The following is a 22,829-nucleotide window of genomic DNA, read 5'->3' on the forward strand; positions in this document are numbered from 1 at the left end:
TGTGTTAAATAATAGCACAAAGACAAAACATCTGACTGATTGACTGATAAAATGTACTTGACTTAGGTCACAGTTGCGACATATTTAAAAGCCCGTTACAATTCCTTCAATGGCTTAAATCCTAATCCGAGCAAATTCCTGCTAGCATAACGCGGACAGCGGAGTAAATCGATTTCCAAATAACGAATACCAGGGTCTTGCATGCAAATGAAAATAAAATATTGAAACACCTGTGCAAATGAACCTACAAAGGTCAGACTGCAGAACCCGCAGTATGCAAACCCGCCTCGTATATATATACCTTCGTCACACTGAGGGCGATCAATGTGAGCTTGTAAAACGGTATGCGGTTTCGGTTAGCCAAGGGCGTGCCGCATTCGGAGGAACACAATGTTAATGATTATGAGAGGTGATAGATTACTCATTATGGCAACAATGTTCCTTCAGCAAGGTGGAAATCTGTAAAACATCCTTTGATTATTTTTATTTCTTTACTCAACCACCTCACAGAGAAGGTACAATCCAACAGTAGCTCCAGTTATACTCCAACTTGATAAGACAATTTCTGAGTGGCTATATTACAATCTGCTGTGAGTAAATGCCATTTCAAACGGCATCCCCCGCAACGACGTTTGGGAAAGAGGCAAAAAGAACACCGAGCTAGGTCAGGTGAGTAGGAAGGTGTTCCAGGATGGCGATGTTCTTCTTGGCCAGAAACGGTCAAATTCCTAGCCGATTGTGAGATAGCGCGTCATCATGGTGAAGCAGTCACAAGATGTCCTGCCACAACTTTTGGCACGTACTGAGCAGAGCAAAGGCTACAGGATCTTTGTGGACAAGTTGATTGGTTGATCATCTGGAGCACATTGAAGGGGAAACGGGGAGACTATGGAGCATCATACTGCAGTCATGTGCAGAGCTGAGGCATAGCAACAGGGTAAGCTAGCATTATTAGCATGGGTGTTTATTTCCGTCATACATCCTGAAATGACAATGATACGGCGAGACTGAGTTTGCTTGACCAGTGAGGGACTAGCTGTGGCTAATGTCACCAAAATTGAAGCAGTACAATCTTTGGGCAATATAAATAGGGTGAAAGCTGTTTTGCGTTAGGTTGGTCTCTTGCAGAGGAAAAGCGAGAAACGGAGTCCAAAATAGCTTGCTTGTTCTTTTTTGTAACAGGTTGCCGGTAACCAAATGCAGGGACAATAACATTCCCACTAATTGGCACAAAACAAGTCGAGGAAATAAACCTGGTGCTTTCGCAATGATGAATCACAACATTTCTGGATTGACTACAATAGCTTATGGTCGCTGGGATTGGTTTCACAACTCCACTAAATCTGTCAAAAACAGAGTAGAGATTTTGACGTGACTCTATGCCTGTGACGCGGTACACAACAACGTCCTACTCATATCCTTATGCTTTGCCATGTCCGTATAAATTAGAATAATCTTAAAGGATCATTGTTGATGCAGAGAAAATACACTAGATATGTTAACAAAAACAGTTTAAGTTTCAGGTAAAAAATATATATATTGTGAGATAAAATCAGATGGCAATTCACAAACCGTGAGTACAATAAAAACAAAAAAGAATCCTGTGAAAAATGTATACAATAGAATGTTGGTCCTCAAAATGTTTGTGGATATTTTCGTGATCAGACAATCTGCAGTGGTGGAGGCACATGGCAGATGTATGAGACACGTAGGCTGGGTGGCATGACTTGAATCGACCCCATGACTGTTAAGTCAACACTCATAAAAGGTATGTTGTCACCTGTGGCTAAATCGGGAATAAAACTCAACTCGACTCAACTCAACTCAAATGTATTTATAGAGCCCTTTCAAACAGCCATCGCTGCACACAAAGTGTTCATAAAACATGAAATGCTGTGACAACGGTCTCATGAGCAAAGGATACAGCATTAGCATATCGGGTTCTGCCATCGTGTTTGTGTTGCTATAAAGTCAAATAGAGGTGAAGTTCTCAAAAAAATGAAAAAAATAAATAAAATAAAAAAAGATGGAGAAAATGAAAGCCACCCTGTGCAGAGACAGAATGAGCCCACTTTCGAGCGGCCACCAAAAACCCAGCGGTAAAGTCATTGATGTGCTTCTAAAAGCTAAAAGCAGAAATGTCAACTGACGTCTTTGGCGACCCCTCTGGGAGCCGGGGGCTAGAAGAGAGCTATGGCGGTGATGGACAGCACAGAAAACACGCTGGATCCTGAGGGGAGAGGCTAAGGTCAAGGCCAATATATTTCCAGCTTTGATGAAGCTCTGTACCGGGGCCAGGCTACACTCATGGGAAATAAAAGATTTTACACAAACACTGGGAACAGAGGTCATAGGAGGAAAGTTTTCAACGGAACCTTGCTGACGATAAAACACAACAATGTAAAACGTTGGCTGTACGATGCCGATGGGAAAAAGAGCAGATTTATCTTGGTTTTTTTTTTGCTCTCGACTTAAAAACTAGAAAACCAAAGCCAATGGCAATAAAGTCAACCCATGCGATGAAGCAATCATCTAATGCAGTGGTTTTTAACCTGGGTTCGATCGAACCCCAGGGGTTCGGTGATTCGGTCTCAGGGGTTCGACGGAGCTTCTGCCATGGAGGTTAAGACACACCCGACTCAACATGTTAATTAGTTATGACATGCCCACTTGGCCATCACTGGCTGCAGATGATCACATTACAATCAGTGCTGCGGAAAATTTAGTTCGCTCAGTAGTCAACATGTGACTGTCATGATAGTACGTCATGCGATTATTATTATAATTATTATTTTTAATGTTTTAATACACCCTAAAAAAAACCCCAAAGTGGCCGTACAACTATTGAAGAAATAGAGATCATTCATAGAGATAGTCTGTCTAGGAAGTTTTGGCAACTACTAGCATGAGCATCCTAGTGGTTGGTAATAGTTAAGAAGAACGTGTCTGACATCATTGTTGCAACACGGATCTCTGATCACCTCATGGACTAAAAGCATGCAAATACCCAATAAAGATAAGCACGGTTGTCAGCCAACCCAACGATCAATATGTCGTTGAAATACGAAGAGCCAGAAATTACCTTCACATTTCTAAACACTCGCCATATGATAAAAAAAAAGTAACTCAGTAACTTTCTTTGGACAGCCCAGTCAAACGAAATTGATTTACTGCAACTGGCTCTCTTTTAGAGAGTCAATATCGGCTTTGTGAAGCGCACCGCGCTAATCTCATCAGCCCTGCGATACAGACAGGCTAATATACAGATTCCTGCAAGGATGGGCCTTGTGAGCTCGAGGCACTATTGATGAGTTGGTGTTTAAAAATAAATAAATAAATTGCATGGAGAGGAGTGAGCAATGAGGAAGCGTAATAATACAATAGTAGATGAGGGGAAAAAGCAGCAGCGAGTTGCCTGAAGAAACAATTATGCAAATGTACAAGTAAAACAAAAGAAGCCTCTTTTTTCAGGGGTGACATCCTGGTTGTGACAAAGCAAAAAGTTTTCAGACATGGAAAATAGAAAATCATGTCAAGGGTTGCTTTAAAAAAAAAAAGCAGCAGCGAGTTGCCTGATGAAGCAATTATTATGCAAAAGTACAAGTAAAACAAAAGACGCCTCTTTTTTCAGGGGTGACATCCTGGTTGTAACAAAGCAAAGGGTTTTCAGACATAGAAACTAGAACCGTCCGTTTTCCCAATGCAATGTCATGGCCAAATTTCTGCCGAGGTTCCAGTTTTACACCACATATACCACATATGACATGCACATTTGGCGAGTTGTTTGTTTTTGTTGTTGTTGTTGTTGTTTTTTAACATCAAAGACGAGCCAACTTACTAAATCGTCTCATATGGGATGCTAAGACCAGGGAGGGCAAAAAGTTGAGACGGAAAGGCTACCAAACATGTCATCATAATGGTGGCTAAAGGGCCCAAGTCGAATGCCGGCAGATGGACCACAAAATGTTTGAGCAAAAATCTTCTGGGAAGTTCAGAGCAAATTCAAAACTCTGTTGTATGGCGTCATTTGACACCTACGCCACAGAAAGTAAATTTAACTCCCTGTGAGGTAGGGAAAGTGGTCAACATCTCTGTACTGGCTACTCAGTTACAATATGGCTATGTCGGTAATGATGCTTAAAAAAAAAAAAAGGGTCAAAAAGGACTCGCTGTACAATGAAAGGTGAGCGGCCTTAAGTGTTTATGTGACATGACCTCCCCCAAGTGCAAGCATCATTCTCATTCATCACAGTTACACAATAATTATTTGAACTCATTTATACTTTTGTAGCACTCAATAATGTGAAAACATGAACAAGACCTGTACAGTTAAATTAAAAGATTTATGACGATGACAGACCATGGAACAGATTCATTCGGTTTCAGTTTTTTTTTCCTATGATAAAGAATGTATCTTGAATTTGAACAAATTGGATCAACTGTCCCTTTTTTGTTTAGATTAGATTGAAATTTATTTTAACACAGCTCTGTGGTGTGCTTTGTTTGTTTTTTCTTTATTGTTTGTTTCTATACCAGTAAGCGTTCATGCAGTATGTTTTTCATATTTCTTATGAAGGGGTTGCGCTGTATACACGTCGCGACTGTAAAAAACACAGCCTGCGGGATGCAAAGAGGGTGTGGCTGGCATGCATTTATTACTTGTGTACAATAATCCACATATTGCCAACTTTTGCCACTAACAAATGATTTGAGCCACTTGCAGTGCACCAAAATGTTTCGTTTTTATTATTATTTTTTTCCCCATCTATTTTCGACACCGCTTGTCCCTACCAGGGCCGTGCGTGAGCTGGCGCTCATCCCACTTGACCCCTGGTCTAGTCGGCAGCCAATGGCGGTATGATGTTTTTCTCGCCAGAAATACAACAAATTGATCCAATATACAAGTTTGACGTGTTATCACTGGGATTAGTCAGTCTGACTCCCGGGGGCAAGGTTGCGTAAATAAACTATTATTTATCCTTCTCGAGGGACATTTATGATCATTTCTAAATTCACAGTCGTGCATGGACCCAGAAAAAGGGGAAAGTACTTTTCTCTAATCAGTGAGGAAGAAAACGCAGCATTGATTCGAAAAAGAAGAAGAAAAAAACCCAGTTGATTGATTGTAGAGTAATTCACCAGGGAAATGGGAGAATACAGCTTTGTACACAGACTTGTGTAACAGGGCTGAGGCATTACAATGGCCGTCATTATCTTCTCTCGTGATGTAGCCATGACAGTGTGGGGGGCTGACTGGAATTGGGTGCGCGATGGGATCGTGCAAACACTGGTGTCAATGGGTATCAGTGTAAGATCAGCTCTTTTAATCGGCATTGACAGCGCCGCTTCACGTACTGTATTACATTCACGCTTTTTTTGCAGGAGGGATCAAACTCGCTGGGAGATGAGCGCAGTGAAGTGTGGAGGGCTGTTTAAGTCTCCGGCTCTGCGAGCCGCTGTGACTGTCTGAATAGCTGAAAGCACAGTGGGAGACAAGGCATGCTTACATTGGGATTATTCCCATGACCGGCTTCTAACTGGGTGTTCTGCAATCGGCGCTGTAGCACAAGGGGGGGGGGGGGGGGGGTCGTAAAGTGTGTGGAGAGAGGGGTAGGGGGGGGGGGGGTGCCACACCAGGATATTTTGCCTGAGAGAAAAGCTTGGATCAATTCCTCTTCCATCTTACTGACAAGCACTTTTCAGCAATGAGCTCCCAGGATTTTGTACTGAATAGTTACTGTCCTATTCAATGCGCCGTGTGTACTTGCGCAGGGAAATGTTTTGTTCACTTGCATTTATTGCTGCGTTGCATACTGCCCTGCGGGCACTATTTGCTAACCCCAAAGTCGTCAGGAAGAGAATTTATGTCATTTGAGAAACAGTATCTAGAAAACTGTCAACCAGATTAAATATGGTTAAACAGTGTATGCATTTGTTTTTGTTTTTTTCTATGAGACATTTCAAACTTCTTGTCCGTGCAACTCTCTTGTAAATGTGAGAAATGCGGGTTCCGGTACATCTTACGGGTCTGCACAAACCGTATATATCCGCTTCCATCTTCCGTTGTGAATTGCTTATCAACACTGTTTGCAATGCAAGTGAATAGATGACAAAAAACATCAAAAGAACAAGGAGAGAATCCTGAATAGCAACTGTTTGGTGACTGTAAAAGAGAACATTTCCCGGAAGAGCAAAGCGGGCATGCTTTCATGGTGTATAACGGCGTGTTCATCGATAAACACAACAACAACTAAGCCTCAACTAAAAATTTAGCATTCGGGATTGACATCAGCATACGCAAGAACAACATTTGACCATGACTGTAGTTTCGTGCTTCCAAATCCTTTTTGACATGAACAGCCCGAGGTGTTGAAAATCAAAGTTCAACAATTTCGGGAGGATAATGAGAACAAGCAATGAAGAAGAAGAAAAAAACATCCGTCATCTTGGGACTAGGGAGGAACTCCTATCAGTGTAAAGGAGAAATAAACCCGGCGATGCAAACTACGATTTGGTACAGAGCGGAAACAATTTGCAGACTAAGTCTGCGGTACAAGAAACAAAAGCAAAATATATGACCTTACCTGAATAACCTCTATCCCTCTTTTCCTGAAAAATAAAAGAGACCAAGTATTAGTGAACAAAAGCAACGGTCAATAACACATAACACATAACACATAGTCATAGGCATGATGATGATGTTGACCAAGTGGAATTTGGTCGATACGTTAGTACCAATGTTGGCCCTAAATGACAAAAGTACAATTAGTAATCCATTCGAACTTGGGAAATGAACATTGACTGCAGATTTGGATTCCGAGTCCCATCTAGACAGACTCAGTGTGGTCGGCACAAGCTCCAAAATAAATCCAAAATTAGTGATGGTATTACCACATGCCCCGGTTTAAATGAGGAGACGGTTTAAAAGAAAAGTGTTGAAATTTGAACACTGCCCAACCCTAATTAGTAAAGCTATCTACACAGTTTATGATGCAGTGAGATACATGACAGGATGTTATAAAGTGAAAACTACATTACAGATAATCAATACACAGTGAGAGAGCGAGAGCAAAGTAGGACCACTGCAAATGTAAAGCTACACCCCCACCACGCTCCTTAGAGCCTGAGATTTTCTTATCAGACATACTTTAAATTAAAAATCAGTTGCTCGGCAACCAGCTGACTCCTCGTAAGAGAAGAATTCTCATAACAGCATTTCATTCCATTCGACTGGTCCCATCAACGCTGTGTATAAATTAGGAGTTTGAAGCACCAAGATCACTGAGCTCTATTACAGCCATAATAGAAAAGGGGCAACAGCAGAGAACATTTGGCTGGAAACATACAGATAACAAATTAAACAAACAAAAACTGCACCGCAATTTGCCCCGTGGCCCAAAAAAAAAAAAAAGTTGAGCATGCGGCCTTGTCCATCCCTAGTTGTTTTTGAGCTTCATCCCCATGACAACAGCAGCTCGGCTATTCAGCGCTTCGCAACAATGTAGACATTTAATACTGCAGCTGCTGGCTCATTTCATGCACTGTGAATGCGGTCGTCAGTGGCGTCATCCCGCCTTAAATATGGAGGTGGTCTTAGAAGGTGAGCACTGTCAACAGAGTCAAGCAGGCAGGCGTCACAAAATGTGACGAAGCACCCGTGGCACATAAGATTTGATTGTCAAAGGCGCTGTCATAGGGTCGTTCACTCTTCTGTTTGGCTTTTATGGGACAACTCGATGAGCCTGCTGCCTGACGGTACATGTAGACGGGTTACAAAGTTTAGTGGGTGCGTCAGTGCCCTGAAGTAACCCGTTAACACAGAGAAGTGATCACAAAGAAATTTTGTTACTGGAATTCCACACGTGGGCGGCACGGTGGATGACTGGTTCCCATGTCGGCCTCACAGTGCAGAGATGCAGGGTTCAATTCTGTGTGGCGTTTGCATGTTCTCCCCGTGTCTGTGTGGGTTTTCTGTGGGTACGCCGGTTTCCTCACACATTCCAAAATCATGCGTGGTAGGTAAATTGAACACTCTAAATCAGAGACCTCAAACACGCGGCCTGCGGGCCAAATGCGTCCCATAGGACGCTAATTTGAGGCTCCCGCCTAGATATAAAAGTTGAATGTTAGTGCAGCCCGCGCGAGTTTGATATGGATGCTGTATGTATTACCACTACCAACATGGTAAATAGTTAGGTCGGTCTCATTCGAAGGCCGACAGCGTCAGAGCACCCGTACTATAGCGGCAACGTGCCCAAGGTGCCCCGCACCAGCTTGAGTACACGTGTAAACCACGGATGTAACCAACCCGCCACTGCTGCTGAATACTCATTTAGACACATAAACAACATGCCCGTGAGTGCTGAGACGATAAAACGGAGCTAGCACTATTACATACACACAAGTTTGATGTGTATGTGTCCGTGTTAGCGTAAGCTCCATGCTAGCCACTACCCGAACCTTTCAAACTATTAAATTATGTCTTTATTTTATTTTATAGGAAATGGCCACCAAAAGCATTTTGTGTTTCCATGCTTTCTGACCTACTTGTGCCGTGCTCGATGTCATATGCAGGCGCGGGACCCGAAGCCGATCTAGTACCAGCGGAAATTATTTTCTTTGAGATGTTTATTTATTTATTTATCATCTTATTTTGTGTAGAAAAATAAAAGTTAAAAAAAATAAAAATGAAAGATATTTGAGAACAGTGGAATGTTTTATCGGAGCTTTTCTTGTGGAAAACCGGAACCAAAGCACTGAAAAAGTGTAGGGTAGGCCTCACCTCGACTCTAGCTACAGCGGCACCCGGGTAAATTGAGTTTGAGACCCCTCTTCTAAATTGTCCCTGGGTGTGAGTGTGCGCGCGGATGGTTCGTGTCTGTGTGCCCTGCGATTAGCTGGCAACCAGTTCAGGGTGTATCCCGCCTACTGCCCGAAGGCAGCTGGGATAGGCTGCAGCACGCAGGCGACCCTTGTGAGGATAAACGGATCAGAAAATGGACGGATGGATAACTCCACACTTAATGTGTCTGATCTGGTCCTTTCAGCCACCGAAATATGATTTAGTGACCTGACAATTCATCAGATATATTCCATTACAGGTAGCCAGAACGTCTAAGTTGGGATGGGAATCAATCATGATACCACGTAAATGAGCGATGACTACATTTTTGATATTCATTTTACTTTTTCTTTGGCTTTGTGTGTTTTTCCCCAACACTTTTTCTAAAACAAAGAGTTACGGTTGGATTCTTCTTTATACTACAATTATGTACATTGCGGTGTCTCGATTTATGGGTTTGAATTGGAATGAACGGAAATGCCGTTTAACTCTTCCAGCGCCCCCCCCCCCTCCCCCCACATTTTCTTTCTTTTTTTTACACTACAGAATTGTACTTTACGAAAACAGTGAATACAGTTTTCAACAGTGAACTGGAATAGAATGTAAATTAATGAGTTTGTGCATTGTGATAAATTCAGTGGTTTCAGTACTTTGGTCACAAGGAAGCCGTACAATACATCCAGACATATTACACATAGATTTGATGATGAAACAGAAAAAGACCAATTCAACTGAACTGCAATTGTTTTTCGTAGAGGGTACAAAATACAGGATAGACCTGTGAGAATTGTATGCTCTGCCTGCATGTGTTGCTGCTTGTTCATTACTTTGGAATGTTCTTGTGATGTGTCAACTATTCAAAAGAGCGCCACATGAAATAATGAGTGTATGTAACCCAGCAGAAAGCACTATTTTATTTTAAATATTTTGAAAGTATGACTATCGCCCTACAACACGTCATCGGGTTAAAACTTTCCACAGTTTTTTTTTTTTTTTTACTAGAGGGCCTTCAGTACAATGAAAATGCCATGTTCTATTTTCTGGAGCTTTTATTAAAATGCTGAACATATTTCTAACCTGTGTTCAACCTCAGCCGTCAAACTGAGAAAGAAGCATTGTAATAGAAATCAGCTCCCGGTCAGAGTTTAACACCATGTTGCCAATAAATGTTGCAACGGGAATGTTTTATCAGAGTGGATGATAAACTAACTGAACGACCGGTAGTGTGCTTGTACCTGCAGTTCTCCGCCGACAAGTGTGTTTTGCCTCCGGAGAAATAGGCGATTTGATTTTTGCATTATCAAATGGGCAGGCAGGCTGTCCTTAATGGATCAGCTATTTTACAACCTAGTTATGAGCAGGGGGAGGTTTTCAAATGGTTACACACACACACACACACACACACACACACACACACACACACACACACACACACACACACACACACACACACACACACACACACACACACACACACACACACTGACACTACCATAAGCCCAAGTGGCTTGAAAGCATCACTGAGCAAGTGCACCCAAGTCCCAGGATTCTCTCGTCCAGCTGCATGAAACGGTCAAGGAAGAGGTCTCAGTTCAGTGGCGTGCCACATGATGAAAAGGAACAAAGCACTGGCGCAGAATGTCATCGAGGTGCATTTTGGTGAAGGGAAATGTGTTTTTGCCATTCCCTCATCATGAAATCAACCCTTTCGAGAAACGTAATGGTTGTTCGGTCAAGCATCGTACATGACGGCAACTGCGGAGACGGCTGAGTACGGGACCTCCTGATAACACAACATGCAGCTGATGTTGACATGTGAGAGTCCTATTCGCTGACTTCCATCTTTTCCTTCCTCTTGAAGATGACTTTTCATTTCTCAAAACAGTGACAGAGGAAATATCTGTAAAAAGAGAACTACTGTAAGTGACGTCTTGAGTTGGAGCAATTCTTAGTGGGGGTGGGGGGGGGGGTGGGGTATCCCTTTTCCCATTCAAAGCCACTATTTATTGCGTTCGTCTTTCTTCATCTTAACCTTCCACGATAAATACCCGTGGGTCCAGGTCTGGGTTGGACATAGAGAGGGAACTGGTGGTTGCTTGGGAGTTTTAAAGAGATTAAAAATGTTTTGAGGATTACAGTGTGGTAATCTGGGCTGGCTCAATCAGGTCACTTTGTGGGGCAGCAACCCTCTTTACACACTACACTGAACAGTGAATCCAATAAAAACACTGATTTGCATTCTCCCCCCCCCCCCCGAATGTTTAATCAAAGTTGAATAACTGGATAAAACTGCACTCAAGTATGTTCCTAGTCCGACAGACATAGTTCGTTATCTTATCCCAAAGGTCACAAGTGCTCGAGAAAATCATGTCCTACTTCTGACAACTTACATAACTTTTTACACCGTTGACGATGGATAAGATACGAGATAAATCTTCGTCACAGCATGCAGCATCAGGGCCAAAACCAGAAACACCCTACAAGACTGGTGTCAAACCCAAGGCTCAGGGGCTAGATCCGACCCATCAAATCATTTCATGTGGCTCACAAAAGTGTACTGTGCTTCTTGATAATGCATTTGTTCCTTTCATTTTGGCAGAAATCATTTTGTAACAGATGTTACAAGCACTGGTTTTCCCAAATTCCTTCTTAATATAAATTGGACAATATTTGTAAACATTTTTTTTGTAAGCACGTTTTAAAATATTCAGATTTCAAATTAATTTTATCCATAAATCTAAATCTATAAATTGATTACTGTCAGCACTTGCTCTGAGGTTTCTGCAGAACATTAGCAATAATCACCTGAAGCAAAAAAAAAAAGAAAAAGGGCTGCACGTCAACTATTTTCCTTAAAAGAATGGCAAGTAATAACATCCTCAGTCTGCTTTATATAATTACTATCAGCGTATTGCACTAAAAGCTCTACTGATTCACCAAGTACATACATCCTTTTCATATTGAAACATGTGGAATGCCTTAGAGTGTAATTGCGCAATGAAAACAACGAATTACATCTTAAGGTTTCTGTGCCTTGAGCACTTGACACGTTTTACAGACATATTCTTCTTGCTCCGAGGACCATGTCTCAACAAGCTTCCACTTAAGACATAACAAACACAACCTCTGCCAACCAAGGCCTTGACTCTGGTATTCCCTCTGTGCATTCATCCAAAAAGCTTTTTTTTTTTAATCCGATGTTAGGCGCACATGAATACAGAATGTGCACTAATGCTGATGATTTAATTAAAAAGAAGAGCAAATTGTGCTGTTTTTAGAGTAGAGGGGGCATGGGTGGTACCAACAAGTGGCACCGACAGGTTTTGGGGTTGCACACTTTACTTACTGTCTTTCATTTGATTGTTTTATATATCTGGCCCGAAGCTTTTGCATACAAATATTTACTGTATTTATGACTTACTGCATCAGTGAAATACGCTATGGCACGTTCCGACTTCTATAAAAAAAACATATTATGCTGCCGTTGCATGAACGATCCTGTTGCAAACTGTTATCGCTTTTATTTGGAGTTCAACCAAAATGTTATCATCCCTTACATGCACGTCAGGCATCAGCAGTTGAACAGTTAGAAATGTCAAAATGTTGTAATGTAACAACATTATTTCCATCTATACGTTGCAGCCTATCTCAGTTGGTCTGGGCGAGAGGCGGCATACACCCTGGACTACTGAGCAGCCAATCGCAACTTGACAAACATAAATTCATGCTCACATTCATACCTACTGGAAATTAAGAGTTTTAAAATAAATTAAGAGTATATGCTTAAGGAATGAGGGAGTCTTTATATATACTGATCTGTAATTTTTAAAAAATGTACTGTATTTTTAAAATTATTTTAATTGTTATTTTGGAAGTATTATATTAAGTCTTGAGCATGAATTTCAAGTGTCTTGGCGTAGAGTCTGTCAACTCCATCGGCGCCCTGTTGCTTGAAATATTGCTGCCGTATGAAGAATTGTGGGTAATATCCTTTCATAAAGGCTGGTAAGGAGTAACTTTGCTAAACAAAGCTTAAAGGTTGCATTCAGGCATTTCGAATTTGAACGACCAATCCTCCAAGTATCATCATCTCACTCTGACCCGATAGGAAAGTTGACAAAAAAGAGAATCGAAGATGGCCAAAGTTTCCACTGTCATTCGCCAGAGGATGTCATTAACAACTCTTAACACATATACATGGCTACATTAAGACAGGAGAACATGCAAATGTCACTGAGCTGAGCCTGAGATTCAAAACCAGGACCTCTCAACAGTTGGGCAAGTGCACTAAACACGAGGGTCATTTCACGTTATTTAAATTGGGAATAACGTGTTTTTAAAATAAAACAAGTTTGGAAGTCAACCACCATCCCTGAATGGCTTGTGTTGAACTTTAGCGTTTCAGCTATTCATGCACATGATAGGTACTCCAAACGCTCTCACATACCTGCACAGATCTACAAACGCTTGGAAATTCAGCTTCTTCATCTTCTTCTCACTGAGCCAGTAGCCGACTCTCCGGCCTTTTAAGAAAGTCTGCATCTCCAGTGATGCTCCTGGAACCCTTCCCTGGACGTGAAGGATGTGATTGACTCACTGGCTGGCTGACTGAATGAGGGATCGACCTAAAAAAACAGGAAAGCTGTGTAAAGTCTCTCACCACTCCAATCCTATTGGATTGTGTCGTACACAAATACAGACGCCCATCACAGGCATGTCAAGTCTACGACTAACACAACATAACAAATACAATGACAACCTGGAAGCATGACAGATTATGTGGAGCATCAGTCAAACTCATGCACGCGCCCCTCCAAGCTAACTTCACTTGCTAATGTTAGCTGGCTAGCTTGCTAGTCCAAACGATGGCACAGCGCAAGACCGCAAGCGGGCTGCAAAGACGAGTGGGCAGGCCGATGTGTATATGTTGCATGTATAACATTTCAACGCGCGTTCGCTCAGACGTGGTGAAATAAGCGCCGGGGCTGCGAATAACGCTCGCGATGAGGCGCCGCGGAGAGCTAACTAACCTGGCACTTTTGGCAGTCCACCCCTGAATTGACGTCCTCTTCAGGAACTAGCTCGGGTAGTTTCCCATTCTGGGCCCGCCAGTTGGAGCAAAGGGAGAAGTTTCCAGGGAAGGTGACAGTTGACAGGAACAGCTGGACCCACGTTGGGATGTTGCTGGTGCTTTCTCCCCGCACCTACGGGCTCGACTGACTGGGATTGACTGCACACACCCAGGATCCAGGAGGCTGGTGCTGCCTCCAAGTACTGCTCGGAAATTAGCCCTCCCTATTTCGTTTTAGTTCTTTTTCGTGCTCTGGTTGCCATTACTTTGCGCCTCACTTGTTTATTCCTTCACTTTTTTCATAGCAAAGGCCAAATTGGCGATAAACTGCCCAAAACAAGTCTTCTTTTTTCCATTTCATTGTAAAATTATCCAACATTAATTTGTTATAAAGGATAAATATAAATTTCCGATAGTATTCAAAAGCAACCACATGTGGTCAAAGAAGTTGAGCCTGTGGTTCCTGTTGTTCCAGCATATCATGATGACGAAGTCCAGTTTTTCCACATTTATTGAGCCAAAGCATCCACTTTACACGAGAAAAACCACAAAGCACGCCACCCAAAAATGTCACGAAAAGTATGCATACTGAAATAATGATGATAATGATCTCGTCTCAATGCACTCCCAAAATGACTTAATTAATAAGTGTAACATTTGAGCCTGAATAATTGCACACAAAACTATTATTCTCTTGAATGCCGCAGTTTAAATGGAAACAGACTCTACACGGGTTAATTATTCCATCTCCTGGAAATGGAAGAATATTTAATTGTTCTGTCTTAATGTATGTGTGTGTGTATATATATATATATATATATATATATATAGAATTCAATTACATTAATGTTTTTATTATTGTTTATTATTATAATAATAATTATTATTATATTATTGTTATTATTAATTTCATACTACGAGACCCTCGTGAGGGTCTATTTTGGATGTATTATTTTATTTCATTTTTCCGATGTACCGTCGCACCACAAGTGAAAAACAATCATTCCCCTGCAAAAAAAAAAAAAAAAAAAATCAAGTAGTGGCGCCCTCTTTTGGAACAGTTTTGCAAACACCTGCCATTCCACAAGAAAACATCCAGTACGTACCTGTAATCGGTAAAAAATAAATTTAATTAAATTAAATAATTTGTTTAATCAATTTCAAGATGAATTGACAAGAGCGCTTTGAAATAAATCAAATCATATTTATTGAGCAATGATAATAATAATAATAATACATTTTATTTAGAAGCGCCTTTCAAACACGCAAGGACAATTTTCAATCAAGAACAAAACAATAAAACCACAAATAAAATTATAAATAATAAAAGAAGAGATTAATTTAAATTGAGTATGTGATTTTGAATATGTGGGTTTTGAGATGGGATTTGAATGTGGGAAGAGAATCAATATTACGGATGTTGGGTGGAAGTGAGTTCCAGAGTTTGGGGACAGAGCGGCTGAAAGTTCTACACCCCATCGTGTTGAGAGGGGCAGAGGGTACAGAGAGGTGGAGGGAGGATGAGGACCTGAGGGAACGAGAGGGAACGGAAATTTGAAGATCAACCCCCTATTGGCAAATCGCTACCGTGACGTCTTTTCCGCCACGTGGTATTGCCTCCAAACTCCCGCCCGGAACTACAACATTGTTTTTGCGGCAGCTTCAGCACCGCGAGCAAACAAATACACTCGTTTTATCCTCGGCATTTTCTCCTCCGTCATGGCAGGGACAGACACAGCGGACTCGCACCTTGACGACTTCTTTGAAAACGAGGAGGAACTGGAGCATGCTTTGTGCGTACTGGCAGGAAGTGACTCCGAAAACTGTTCTTATCCCCGTGTAAGAAACATGTCCTTTGTCCTCCATCCATGCAAAGGAATGCTGTGCTCACGTAAAACACACTTATGTCGAATTGAATTTGATTTCATGTCTGGATGACGGTCGTGTTGCTCTTGGCCACGTTCTGCTGACTTTTTGCGTGTGTGTTTTTGCAGGGCTATGTGAAGAGGCAGGCGGTGTTTGCATGCAACACGTGCACGCCCAATGCATCGCAGCCTGCTGGCATTTGCCTGGCGTGTGTCAACAAATGTCATGATGGGCATGACATCTTCGAATTGTACACCAAAAGGTATGCTGTTAAACTCGAATTTAACTGCCTTGTCGAAACAAATACAGTGCAGCCCAGCTTCTGGCTAGCAGACATGATGGCGTGCCATGTTTTGAAAAGAAAATGCAACTTCCGGCAGCGTGTGTGCAGCTGGATAAAGCTAAGACACTCTTCAAATTGTTTCTTGTTTCACTGGTTCAGTTCCCTTAAAAAAGAAGGAGCAGTTATCGATGTTGTACGCTCCTGAAAAGAAATGCTGTTGATGCTTCATTTTAAATTCGGGCTGAAGAATGAATCAAATTACATCAGATTGTCGTAAAAAAATTGCCAAACCTGCAATTTGGAGAACCCTCCGCCCCCTTCATTCCAGTCAGTTTGGTAGTTTTTTCTTTTTTTACATTTATATACAGTAGTGTCTTAGTTCAGCGTTCATAATGTAGTCCACCTTTCCAATCATGTTTCATTTAAAAAGTTGAGATAAAGCCACAGATGTGTTTGCATTATTCTGGTAATCTTTAGTTTTAATGACTGACTGATTTATGTTTACGCCATACTTGTTTGGTAGAATTTTGTCAAGTTGTCCCAATGAACGCATTGAAGACTGCAAGTCCAAGCAAGTGTTGAGCAGATTAACAACTTTGTGAAGTAGTTCAATGTTTCTCTTCCTGCTTTTCTTAACAGAAATTTTCGATGTGATTGTGGAAATGGCAAATTTGGGGATTTCCAGTGCCAGCTCATTCCGGTGAGAATTTGTTCTCTCTCTCTCTGTCATAACTTTAAACATAGACAGTCCACAACATTAGGTACACTTTATTCACTGCATGTGACCCAGTTCAAGTGGTGTATCATTCATACAAAACAGTATTTATTTTTTTTAAATTCTAGGATGGTGTCCTTGACTATCATAACAGTACACATGAAAGAGTCTTAAGAATCCATGATTGAAATTAGGGCAATTCCAGGACTTGTCATTTGATGAACTCATATGAGAGAATTCGCTGAAATGTGCATCAATCACAAGTGGATACACTATATTTGCCAGTGACATGACATAGTAGATTTTGTTCACTTCCTCTTTCTATTTTTAAGAACATTCTTAGTTTCATTTTCCTTTTGGAATCTTCATTTGTGAGGTGGAATATATTGGGTCGTTGTCACATCGCCAATCATCATTTGGGACACCTTTACTTCAAATTCATCTAACATTACTGTTGCCAAAATAATCCACAGATGAATATATTATTAAAATCATAATTTGCAGCCCTAGATAGCAGCAGTGTGTTTTCTGCTTATGATTTATTGTTACCACACTGTTTAGTGGAATGTGTTCTGCGCTGTGCAGCAACGCACTGTTACCAACATGACGATTACAAGAAGTACCTTATCAGAATTTGTACCATTGACCTGTACAGTGGCACCTCCAAAGTAAAACGCCCCACAATGTGTCTCAATTGTCAAATAAAACTTGGATGTCAGAACATTTTATTTCATCTAATCAAAGTGTCACAAATAATACACAAAATGTATCGATTACATCCATACATTTTAAACGTAACCAAATGCCCAATGAGTGACAAATACCTCTCATATTGGACTTCATGAGACTTATTTATATTTTGCTTATCGTGGTCACCCTTTGCTCTGGCAGATCAAAGATGAGGAAAACGCAAAAAACCTTTACAATCACAACTTCTTCGGCCGCTACTGCTCGTGCGACCGGCCATTTCCTGACCAGGAGGATAAGGTATGCCGTTTGTTCATTTCTGTTCCTGAATTTGAAGTTACTTCTGATGTTTACGAAATTTAAGAAATTTCTCCACAGGTCAATGATGAGATGATTCAGTGTGTCATCTGCGAGGATTGGTTTCATACCAGGGTAAATATTACCTCTTGCGTATGTGTGTGTGTGGTCCGGGGTTATTATAGTTGTAATTATCGTTAGTATTTTTTTATTTCATTTTGTTTTGTAAATGTCATTAGTTTTAAGTAGTATTCAGAACAGCTTTGTTAATTTGTATCTTTTTTAGTTTTTTTTTCTAGTTCGTTTTTGTTTTTAAAAACATGGTGTTTTACTTGTGTGCAAGATAAAAAAACTACCACGGTACGTGCTGTGTAGTAAAAATTCATACAAATATATTATTTAAAAAATGTTTAGAATACGGGGGGGGGGGGGCGATTGGTGTACTGTATATAATTTTTTCATATATGAAACAAAAAAGGAAAGCACTTTTTAACTCGCGTTGCATTTTGCTCTGAGCTAAGGTACAAAAGCAGGGGAGCCATTTGAGCCAAAACCACACGCAAACTCATCTCTTTGGAGGAGCGTCTGTTTTTTTGTCGGCTGCGGCTCGATGACCTCGCTTCTGTGCGATACACATTAAGGGGACCACAACTCCCCGACGGCTGTTTGACGTTCTCTTCTTCTGACTAACGGCCTTGCAGTAATCTTAAAATAATTACAAATAAAATCCACCCCAAGAGCTCATGTATTAAATTAAGTGTCAAAGATGAAAAACAAGGGACATTTCACGCTACAGTGACATAAATTTCATCTGAAAGCCAAATATCCCTAACATTTTGAGTAGTGTATAGCGATTTCAAATGAGCTGTAATCTCTCTATTGCAAGATCTCTACGCCCCAGGGAGCTTGTATTGGGGATATACAGACTGTACGCTGTTCTTGCTGTCAATTCTGGCACTTGAAACGGGTATCTGGTCCCGGGCGCCAGTCTCTTTAAGTTACTGAATTGGTGTCTGTGACTTGGCTATGTGCCCTGTGATTGACTGGTGACCAGCAATATGTAATCTAGAATAGTCCTTTGCTCACCTGTGAGTCATATGAGGACAAATAGTATGAAAAATGGATGGCTTGTGTTAGATGATACTTGCATTCTAATGAGCATTCATCTGATGACATTAAGCATTTGCAGTGCGAAGTGGCGGAGATGGATGAGATGGTATGCGAGGACTGCATGAACAAGGCTCCTTTTCTGTGGACATACGCTGCTCACCATTCAGGTATTCCTCCAAGGTGATAGCAGTAAACGCTCAAGTACCAATCGTGTCGCTTTGGTGATGTTTTTTGTCTCCTTTTTGCTTTCAGCCGAGATGCAGGAGGGTGAAAATGGGAACGTAGAGGAAGTAGAAGAAAAGGAGGAGATTTTGGAGTCGAGGGAAATTAGCCATGAAGAACCTTCCACCAGTCTTGAGCAGAAGGAAAAGGAGCAGGAGGTAGGGCAGCCTCAACATAGAAGATTTCAACATTATGGATGGCATAAAAATATTTATATTTTTCCATATTTCCCATTGTTTTTCTTTTATATTTAAAAATAGATGTTTACATTCAAGCTTACATGTTTCTACATTCAAACTTGGAGTATGTATTTTCTCAAGCTCTTGTGAAACCCCAGAAGTCCTTCATGAGGGGGAGCTTCATATATATTTAAAAAATAATAAAGGAATGGGGCTCTAGTCTAGGGTTTACTATAAAGCTAAACACACAACCAAATTAATTACACACATTGTTTCTTCAAATACAAGATGTACAGTACTTTGTAGAAACACCGCTAATGCTAGCAGTCAGTATAAAATCACAGTGACATGCTAATAGCAAATTGGCATTGACTTTTGGGAGTGAGAGTCCTTCAAATAACGAATATTTACACACAAACACTGTAGGAACGCACACAGACAGGTAATATAACAACACTTGAAGGCATATATTCATCCTCATTACGCAAAAAAACTAGTTATATTAATAATCGCAACTTTCTTCCTGGACTCTTATTATCTTAATGTACTTTATACATATATGCATGCATATACTCCATGCATGCATGGCAGCACACTTGCTCTGAGAGGCCAAGGCAGGCTGGAAGAGACAGATTTAATTGTATTGATTGTTTTATATTAAGATAAGATACGATAACCTTTATTTGTCCCACACTGGGGAAATTTGCAAATTTGCAGTCTACAGCAGCAAAATTGGGGGGGGGGGGGGAAGAAAAAAACAAAGTGTTTCATTGCTAATATTTAAATGTTATTTTGTTTGAAAGTGTTTCCTTTGATTTAATTTTTTTCACGTTAAATTTCAAGTTGAGTTTTGGTAGCTGAATACATCCTAAATTCCCAAATCAATGAATTGCATTTTAATCGTTTCAATAGCAATCAAAATAATTTCTACTACCGCACATGGAAAATGTTCGTTCATTGTGTGTGGGCTTGGAACGTACTCCCCGCAACAAACGGTGTAGTTCACGTTTATATCAGTCTTCCTTTAATCATGCCAAAATTGGTAATGTACTAAAACCATGATGACCAGATACATGTTTATGAACAGAATGAACATATGTATGCAGTATTTCTTGTACTTAGCAAGCATAGTCTTCCAGTTATTTATACACTCCCGTGTGATGTGGAAGGCTTTGAAATACATGATCGCGTAATGTAGAATCCGTCACGATGGATTCATGCGGTGCACGGCGCAGATGTGCAGCGTCACTGCCTTTTTTTTCTATGTTGTGGTCTGATGTGGCAGCCGCTGCTTTGTAGCTTGCCACTTGATGGCGCAGAAGAGCAACGTGACAGGACAGCGAGCAGGCCTTCTCTTGGGTAATTAGAGGAGATGTGACCCACAAGGCCCCTCTGTCTCTGACTCCGCAGACAGCTTTGGCCGCGCTTCACAGGCCAGCTTTACTGTAAAGCGCTCATTTTCACCGCCCGATCATCTCTCCCTCGCTGGGTGAATCTTGTGTTTTATGGAGCCGTGTCACGCCATAACTCACAGCCCTCGTCTCACGGCAGGGAGCGCCGACCAGGAGCTTTCCTTGTAAGCGGAGCCACGATGACATGATCGACTCTCCCAACGAGATCAAAACGGTGGCTTGCAAGCTGAAGTATTTTCAGACGCTGCATGTGTCGACGCCTCGAAAGGGGGCGGTGTTCTGGCCTTCCAAGTGGCGCGCACTGCTGTGCACCTGCACGAGCTGCAAGGTGGGTCTCCAGCATCAGGCTGGCTCAGAGGCGTATGGCCCGTGGCTCCGTTCTTTAATTCAGCCCGCAGAGCATTTAGTGTTTACAATTAAGTAGTGTAATATTTGGTGCATTAATTTAACCTGAACATTGGTTGATCATTATGTATTTATTTTGTCATTTGTATTTTAAAAATCTCCTTGTCTAATTAAATAATTTAATTGATTTTGAACAATTTTACATTGAATGACATTAATGAATTAATGAATAAAATATTTTCAGCTTCAACTTCCCCCTACTCTGATTTCAGTATGATCTATTTATTTGGTTGATTTTTCATTTCTTTATGTACTTTGTTTGAAATGAAATCTCAAGTCAATATAATTGAATCATATTACATTTTTATTAAACTATTTAGTTTGCTGTGTGACCAAATCAGTAATTTGTAAAGCAAATAAAAATTGGTTAGCAGATTTTTATCTTCATTTTGAGTCCTTCAGCTCATTAGATAATGTGCTGAAGGAGTTTTTTAATGTAATATTTTTATGTGATAAAATGGCTTATTTAAAGGAACTCTCACCGAAAAAAAACCCCTAAACTTTTTGTTGTATTTGTTAAAACTGTCAATATGACCTGACAAGTACTTCAGTAAAATCACCTGTGAAAAAATAGGCCCAGAGAGGGCTATCTTATGCCTTTCATTCGAAAAAACAAACAAAAACAACCAATCAGAGATGTCAAACATCTCATCCACTCAGGGAGCACACTTGAACCGATAACAGTCTTATAGTAACACTTCATCCCGAGCGAGTCATGCTACGAATGACTGTCCATTTTAAAAATACACGTTTGCTCACCCCCCGCGCTAGCCCTTCTATTTATGCTTATCAGAATGTTCCATTGTATAATACATGTGTCATACCTGTGGCACACAGAGGGCTTATGTAGCCTCACATGTCCACTTCCTCATGGACCTGTCTGATTCGGTTCTGGCCTACGAGAGAAGAGGCCTGAATGAGCCGTTTGGGAAGCACCCGCTGATGACGCTGACCAGTTCAATGAACCGAGTCCAGCAGCTCGAGTTCATTTATGGTGAGAACGACTGCAATTTTTCTCTGTCGCTACACTTGACATTTATGTGCTCCGATTAATCACGCTTCCTTCTTTTTAGGTTGTAATGAGATGGCGACTGCAATAACTGCATTATTTGACAAATGTGCAGCAGAAAAAAAGGTAAGGTCCAACTGGATGAGCCAGGGAAGGGCAAACTTTTGCGTCAAGGGCTTTGTATCGTTTTTAAAAAAGATAAAGGGCAAGGTGACGATGACTGGATCAGACTCTTGCAGTTCGCTGTCACATTTTCCTTTTATTATCCGCTGATACATTATTTGTGTTGTTTCCCCTCAGGTAGTCACCACGGAAGCAGTGTATGAGCTTTTCGAGGAGCTGCAGGCCAAAAAACAGCGCAGGACCAACACGGGCTACGAGTGACTGAAGCCGGGCCATGCCGCAGTCCTGCGGTGGCGCTAATGAAAACTGTGAATGCGTTTCTTTTTCCCTTTGTTGGGGGAAAAAAAAAAGAGTGTTTATGCTGCAATCATTCTAGAAGAAATAGTGCAAATGTTGGAAGCACACTTGTTTCTTTTCAAGCTGCCTCAACTTTGAAGTTAGTTTTGACTTTGCGCATGTGCGTTTGTGACCTGTTTTGTATCAGCACCAGAGCCTTGGAAAAAGTCTGTTAAAGACGTGCTGCTAAGTGTTTATATGAGGTAAGTTGTCTTTGTCTGCAATTTAATAAAGAAAAGTTAAACATTCACCGGTGAGAGTCATGGGTTCAT

At 41.0% G+C, this 22,829-nt stretch overlaps 2 protein-coding genes across 4 annotated transcripts in view; one reads left to right on the forward strand and one right to left on the reverse strand.

Moving 5' to 3' along the window:
- Positions 1-14,090, reverse strand: part of LOC147196297 (inositol-tetrakisphosphate 1-kinase-like) — a 30,481-nt gene extending 16,391 nt beyond the window's left edge. The window contains exons 1-3 of one of the 2 annotated variants that reach the window (XM_086126916.1): positions 13,873-14,090; positions 13,290-13,467; positions 6,585-6,609 (exon numbers count right to left, since the gene is read on the reverse strand). In XM_086126916.1, the coding sequence (XP_085983042.1) occupies positions 6,585-6,609; positions 13,290-13,384 (120 nt within the window). In that variant the 5' untranslated portion in view covers positions 13,385-13,467; positions 13,873-14,090. The remainder of the gene's footprint in view (positions 1-6,584; positions 6,610-13,289; positions 13,468-13,872) is intronic. The other variant, XM_086126915.1, reaches the window with a different exon arrangement.
- Positions 14,091-15,519: 1,429 nt separating this feature from the next.
- LOC147196298 (putative E3 ubiquitin-protein ligase UBR7) lies at positions 15,520-22,807 on the forward strand. Of its 2 annotated transcripts, none has more exons than XM_086127214.1 (11): positions 15,520-15,752; positions 15,908-16,041; positions 16,702-16,762; positions 17,669-17,764; positions 17,843-17,896; positions 18,951-19,038; positions 19,124-19,251; positions 20,824-21,012; positions 21,927-22,083; positions 22,163-22,224; positions 22,399-22,807. In XM_086127214.1, the coding sequence occupies exons 1-11, from the start codon at positions 15,633-15,635 to the stop codon at positions 22,480-22,482; spliced, it is 1,173 nt and encodes a 390-aa protein (XP_085983340.1). In that variant the 5' UTR covers positions 15,520-15,632; the 3' UTR covers positions 22,483-22,807. The 2 variants fall into 2 exon arrangements, with proteins under 2 accessions (XP_085983340.1, XP_085983339.1); XM_086127213.1 differs by having other exon boundaries at positions 15,522-15,752; positions 18,942-19,038.
- The last annotated feature ends 22 nt before the right edge of the window (positions 22,808-22,829 follow it).

The sequence above is a fragment of the Hippocampus guttulatus genome, chromosome 13 (genome assembly GCF_054856545.1).
Source record: "Hippocampus guttulatus isolate MCC_2025c chromosome 13, RoL_Hgut_1.0, whole genome shotgun sequence".
Classification (NCBI taxonomy): Eukaryota; Metazoa; Chordata; class Actinopteri; order Syngnathiformes; family Syngnathidae; genus Hippocampus; species Hippocampus guttulatus.

Coding starts and splice junctions, on each gene's coding strand:
- LOC147196298 (XM_086127213.1), top strand. CDS start 15,633: ATGGCAGGGACAGACACAGCGGACTCGCACCTTGACGACTTCTTTGAA. Junction 17,765..17,842: donor TTCCTGACCAGGAGGATAAG/GTATGCCGTTTG, acceptor ATTTCTCCACAG/GTCAATGATGAGATGATTCA. Junction 22,225..22,398: donor AATGTGCAGCAGAAAAAAAG/GTAAGGTCCAAC, acceptor GTTTCCCCTCAG/GTAGTCACCACGGAAGCAGT.